This window comes from Nannospalax galili, unplaced genomic scaffold (genome assembly GCF_000622305.1).
Source record: "Nannospalax galili isolate Female #2095 unplaced genomic scaffold, S.galili_v1.0 scaffold846, whole genome shotgun sequence".
NCBI lineage: Eukaryota > Metazoa > Chordata > Mammalia > Rodentia > Spalacidae > Nannospalax > Nannospalax galili.
Genome location: NW_008356458.1, coordinates 2978663 through 2984782, shown reverse-complemented (window position 1 = coordinate 2984782; position 6120 = coordinate 2978663). Strand labels below are relative to the sequence as shown.

General features: G+C 41.2%; 1 protein-coding gene across 2 annotated transcripts in view; it reads right to left on the bottom strand.

The window, feature by feature from the left end:
- Nucleotides 1-287: 287 nt before the first annotated feature.
- Nucleotides 288-6120, bottom strand: part of LOC103751200 (histone-lysine N-methyltransferase SETMAR) — a 13426-nt gene continuing 7593 nt past the window's right edge. Inside the window, exons 2-3 of one of the 2 annotated variants that reach the window (XM_008854565.3) lie at nucleotides 953-1733; nucleotides 288-918 (exon numbers count right to left, since the gene is read on the bottom strand). In XM_008854565.3, the coding sequence (XP_008852787.1) occupies nucleotides 722-918; nucleotides 953-1733 (978 nt within the window). In that variant the 3' untranslated portion in view covers nucleotides 288-721. Of the gene's footprint in view, nucleotides 1734-6120 lie in introns of both variants that reach the window. The other variant, XM_008854564.3, reaches the window with a different exon arrangement.

Genomic DNA, 6120 nt, shown 5'->3' with positions numbered 1-6120 from the left:
AACAGGGTTTAAAACTCCCATCTGCTTCTGTGATATTGACAGGGTTAATTTTGTGTTATTAATAAGTAAAATGGGGCTGTTTAAAGTTTTGAAACATAACTTCTCAAGCTTTGCCTGTGTAGTGAAAACTTTACAAATATGTTTTCTTTTCTGATTTTTAATTAATAAGTAGAAGTCATCCTCATGGTTGTATTTTTCATTATTGATGGCAATTTTTAGGTTTTAGCAGGTGATAATCATGCTTTTCCCCTTAATCCATATTTAGAAGCAAATGAGAAAACTAGGAGTCAAACAGAAAAGAATCAGCTTTATTACTGATAAAACTGGTTGGAAAGCAAGGTGGAGGTATGCAACCCAAGGTTTTCCTGAATCATGGTAAGTTTTAATCAAATGCAAAGTAACAGTGGCCTAAACTTGCAGGCTTCTCACCTACAAGGCCAGAGGTGTCAGATCAGGACTAGCAGCATTTTCTACAGTACCAGACATGCACAGTTCATTCTTGTTGATTTCCTCTGCCTGACCCTTTCCCAGGGTCATCTTGGAGTTTGGTTGACTGTCTCCAACTTCAGCCATCAAGAATGCATCCCAGTTTTCAGGAAGATATAGAAGGATGATACTTAAGGTCTCATTTTTGCTTATATCCTATTAGCTGGAATATAGTCACTTCCTACATCTAATTAGGAAAGCAAGTATTCTGGGAGAAAAGAGAATGTTGGACATTTTATAGTCTGGGCCACATTCCTGAGTCAAACTTTGGCACCCAGGCAGAGGCAAGGCTGGACAACCACTGGCCTCTTACAGACAAGAGCAAGCTGCTGACTACAAGGCAGACTTCCCTGAGGGTGGGTTGCTTACAAGAGGGGAGCACAGAAGCAGTTGAGCCCTGTATGCTTGGTTCCCTCTGATTCTGTGCACAGAGAGACCAGTGGGCAGGAACTTCCTTCCTAACCGGTGTCTTGCTTTTCTAAGTGGCAGTACAGTGAACTGTCATAGGGCAGGAAAGCAGCACACGACCTGGCACCACAGTGACAAGGCTTCCTTAGTTTCCCGTGATCTATCCTTTCTTTGTCTTTACTGCCCACTAGATTAAGAAATCTTCCTGAATAGTCATAAGAGAGTTCTTCTGCTGGCAAAATATCTTTGGCTGCAAAAAGTGCCAACTTAGGTACCATTGAGTCAATCCGGACAGGAATCATCAACAGGTTTGGCTCACAGGAATGACTGAGGAATCTTCCAATATTTCCTATGTAGGTAGGGTCGACAAAGGTTTCCATGACTTGCCCGTTATACACATGTTCCCTGATGGCAATGATGTAATTTGGGTCATGTGCTGTTTGTAAGTGAATCCTCCTCTGTACTTCAGAGAATCCTAAAACCTCCCCAGCATACTCACAGACAAATCTTCCTTTGGGTATCCATTCCAAGGTACGAAGTCCCCAGCCTTTTTTATCCGTCTGGAACACCTGGAGGTGGAACTGTAGACCCCTCTGGACCACTCTGTTTCTGCAGTTCTCACCACACAGGCACAGGGCATTGCATTCAAAAACAGGCTTGGCATACTCTGCTTCCAACCCTATGTCTCTAAGACACAAACTGTCATCATAGCTCTCCGCATGGCGAAGACAGGAGCAAGTGCCAGGGAGGCAGGGAGTTTCCATGCAGACACAGCCAGGAAAGGTTATTTGAGAGGGATCCATGTCTGCTCCAGGTCCAGCTACATGATCAGGAGTGTACTGTAAAAATCAGAAAATACCTGTTAGTATGGCATAGCATATATTTCATATGTATGTAACGTATGTGCAACTTGTGGTGTGGACATTCCCTATTTCCAATATATATATATATATATGACAAAACAAAACTGGCAAAACACAACACATTAAAAGAGTACCTGAAAATAGATATTTCCTATTTAAAAAGATTAATTTTAAAGATTTATTTTGATCTTTACTTATGTATATATGTGTGTCTGATGCCACATGTGTGCAGGTACCCTTGAAGGCCAGAAGAGGGTATTGAATCCCCTGGAACTGGTGGTGAGCCTCCTGATGTGGATTCTGGGAACCAAACTCTGGTCCTCTGCAAGAGCAGCAAGCCCTCTTATCCACTGAGCCATCTTTCCAGTCCCAGAAATTAACTTTTTTTTTTTTTTTTCGGTCTTTTTGAGACAGGGTCTCCCTGTAGCCCCAGCTGACCTGGAACTCACTATGTAGACCAGGCTGGCCTCGAACTCACAGAGATCTGCCTGCCTCTGCCTCCCAAGTACTGGGATTAAAGGCATGCACCACTATGCCTGGCTAGAAATAGGGCAGCCATTAAAGGCTAAGGCTAACAACTAAAACATTAAAGATTCGAATACCAGAAATTAACTTTTAGAATTAAATTTTTGTGGTCTTAAAGGAATAAGGATAATAGAAATTTATTCTATCTCCCCGCCCCCCATTTTCCTCCTCCACCTCTCCCCTCCTTCCATAAAGCCACCTCCCAACTTTATGTTCTTTTTTAAAAAAATAATCCACTAAGTCCATTCAGTGCTGCTCATATATACTTGAATGTGTGGCCATTCCCTGGAGCATGGGCAAACCTACACTCCCAAGAAGAATGATGCTGTCTCACCTAGCCACTCTTTTCTACCAAATAGCTCCTCAGTCAGGGGTAAGGCCTCTTGAGTTTTCCCCCGTCTATGCTGGATTTTGGTTGGCTTGATCTTCTGCAGGTTTTGCAGGTCACCCCTCCTGCTGTGAGTTCATGAGTGCAATAGTCATGTCGTGTCTGGAAGACAGCCTTTCACAGAGCTCCTCCCCATCCTCCAGCTCTTACATTCTTTCTGCCTCATCTTCTGCAATGTTTCCTGAGCCTTGGCAGGGCCAAGGGTTGATAATGATGTCCATATGGGGCTGAGCACTCACAGTCATTTACTGTACTTTGACCAAAACCAGCTGAATTTGATGTCTGGACATGGTTCAGTATTTTATCCTTAGCTTCTTATTTGTTTTACCTTTACCTGATAATGTACATATATACATGCATACATACATTTATTATGAATTAGTTTACTACTTTCTTGGGGTAAGAAAGTCATAAATGATTAATAAGTCAATTACAGAAATAATTCTAAAAGTGGGATTTATCAAATAGATATTAATAGTTAAATTTATTATAGATGTATCATACATGTAAAGAAATTCTGTTCTTATTAAATGACAAAGGGGCAATTTGATAATTTGGTGTTTTAAATGTACCTGTATTTCCAAAGTATTACATCTATAGATTATGGAAAATGAAAAAAAACCTCACATCCAAAGTGTCTATGTAAAACCTGATCCTGGTTATTTCTTCTCAGGTGTCAAGAAGTGTATTTTCAAACCCTGAAGATTAAAGTATCTCTTAGGGCTGGGAAGATGGCTCTGTTAGTACAGTACCTGCCACACAAGCATGAGGACCTGAGTTTTATCCACTAGAAAACATGTTTTTTTAAAAAAGTTGGGTGTGGTGGCATGTGCCTGTAATCCTAGCACTGTGGAGGTGAGGACAACATTCCCTGGCCAGCCAGTCTAGCTGAATTAGTGAGAGACCCTGTCTCAAAGAAAGAAGGTAGAAAGCAACTGAAGTTGATATCCATACCAACCTCTGGCCTCCACAAACACAAGGACACATGGGGACACATGGGGACACACGCACACACACACACACACACACACACACACACACACACACACACACACCCCTCTTAGGAACCTAACAAGCTTTCTGTCCATTTGTATATGGACCTTTATACCTGTCTCTTTCCAAAAAGGTCTTAATGAAATTTATAAAGAAGTAAATGAAACAAGGTAAAGCTGAGGGGTGCTATAGTTTGAATAACTATCCCTCAGAGGCCATGTGTTAAAGGCTTGGTTCCCAGCCTATGGTGTTACTGGGAGGTGGTAGAGCCTTTAAGAGGTGGAACCTAGCAGGATGGAGTCTGGTCACTGGGCACATGCCCTTAAAGAGGACATTGGGATCACAGTATTTCCCTGTGTCCTTTTTGCTTCTCTGCTGCCATGGGGTGAATAGCTTCCTCTACACACTCCCACCATGGTGCTCTGCTTCAGCACAGGCCCAAAAGAAATGGAGTCAATCAACCATGAACTGATACCTACAAAAGTGTGAGCCAAAATAAATCATTCATATATATGTATGTGTATATGTGTATATATATATGACATATAAGACATAAGACTGGACATCTGATTCTACTTGGGAGCAGTCATTTCAAAGACAGTGTATGATTAGATACAAGTCTTGTACTGTCTGTAAGGAACAACCTGACTGTTCAGAAGCAGCACTGACTTTTCTAGCATTGAGATAAGAAAGAAACTGCAGCAATGTGTCCTTCCAAACCATTGTTTTCTGGGAAACAGTCTTTATTCTGATTCTCAATAAAGGTGGCTGGCATGCCGCTGTGCCAACACATTTGGGTATGAGCGACTCTGCAAGGCACGAACTGCCTGCCTGGCTTTTCACTGGGGATAGATTTTAGTGTCCAGAGGGACACAGGAATTGCACATCTCTCAGTCTTCTGTTAACATGGTGTCTCCTGTCCCATTTTTAGGAAGGCACTGAACAGCATGTGGTAACATCCCCTGTGGAGGCTTGATGGAGCTATTGCAGTTCAGTGCAGAACCCTGTACTTTAAAAAGCACAGAGCTGGGGGAGGATCGGATCTCTGGTGAAAGATGAGGAAGGTGAGGAGTGGGTGTTGCAGGCACAGACCAATTCTTTGCTGAGAAAGTGATTCGGAGGTGGGAGTGAGAGCTTCTGCCATGTTGCTTAGCACTTTAGCTCAGCAGGGATATCCCACAGGGATAAAGAAGGCTCTGGAAAAGACACCCCTGTCCGTCAAATGCAGGGAGTGCTGTCTTACATAGATTTACTTCTGGCTTTTTAAAGATTCAGCACTGAAATGTAAGTGGTTATCTAGACATTTTCAGAAGTACCTGTAAAATGAAGATTTTACTATCTCTTGGTGAAACTTTTCATAAGGAATATTTTTAACTGATTAGTTCCTCAAGGCGTGCATACTTCTGATGTCCAGTATGAATCACTAAAGTAATTTTTTTCAACACACATGACTTCTTTTAAAATCGAGTCTGACAGTGCTTGCTTTAGCAGCACATATACTACAATCAAGTCTGATTACTGCAGTTTTATAACCAGGAGAGCATTTTATTATTTTACTAAAAATAGTTTTATTATTTCTACTTTAAATTTTAAAAAATCTTGGGAGAACCTACTATCTTTTTTTGAAAAATTTTCAATACTATTATATTTTATTCATTTTTCTATCTTGGACATTGAGCCTAGGGTCTCACATGTGCTAGGTAAGTTCTTAACTTTTGAGTTATAGCCCTAGTTCGGATCTAATTTTAAAAGATTAAAATCAGGAACTAGAGAGGTGGCTCAGCAGTTAAGGGCACTAATGCTCTTCAAGAGAACCTAGGTTCAATTTCCAGCACTCACATAGTGGCTAAAAACCATTTGTAACTCCAGTTCTAGGGGATGAAATGCCTTCTTCTCACCTCTGTGAGCACTGTACAACATGAGTGCACTTACATACATGCAGATAAAGCAATCATATACATAAAATAAATAAATAAAGGATTCTAAAATCATATCTGTTTTTTGGGGCTGGGGCTATAGGTCTGTGGTAGAGTCTTTTCCTAGCATGTGCAAAGCCATGGGTTTGGGTCCTACAAATTTTGAGACAGGGTAGGGGGAGAGATCCTTTAAAACATTCCATAGTTAAACTTGATATATAATATGACGAGCTGAGCTCCTTTATACAGGTTACAAATGGCAGCAAATTCCAAATGAGCTTCAGCTACCTTTGAAATGACAATGTAGACTTCTAGATAAGTTTTCAGTTTAACAAGAATATGTTTACGTATATTTAATGTTTCTACTTCATTATTTTTTTGTGGGGGGGGCATATGCCACAATGCACATGTGGAAGTCAGAGGACAACTTGTGGGAATAGGTTCTTTCCTTCCACTGTGTGGGTTCTGGGGATAGAACTCAGATTCCCAGCCTTGGCAGCAAGTACTTTTACCCACTGAGCCATCTCACTGGCCCAGAATA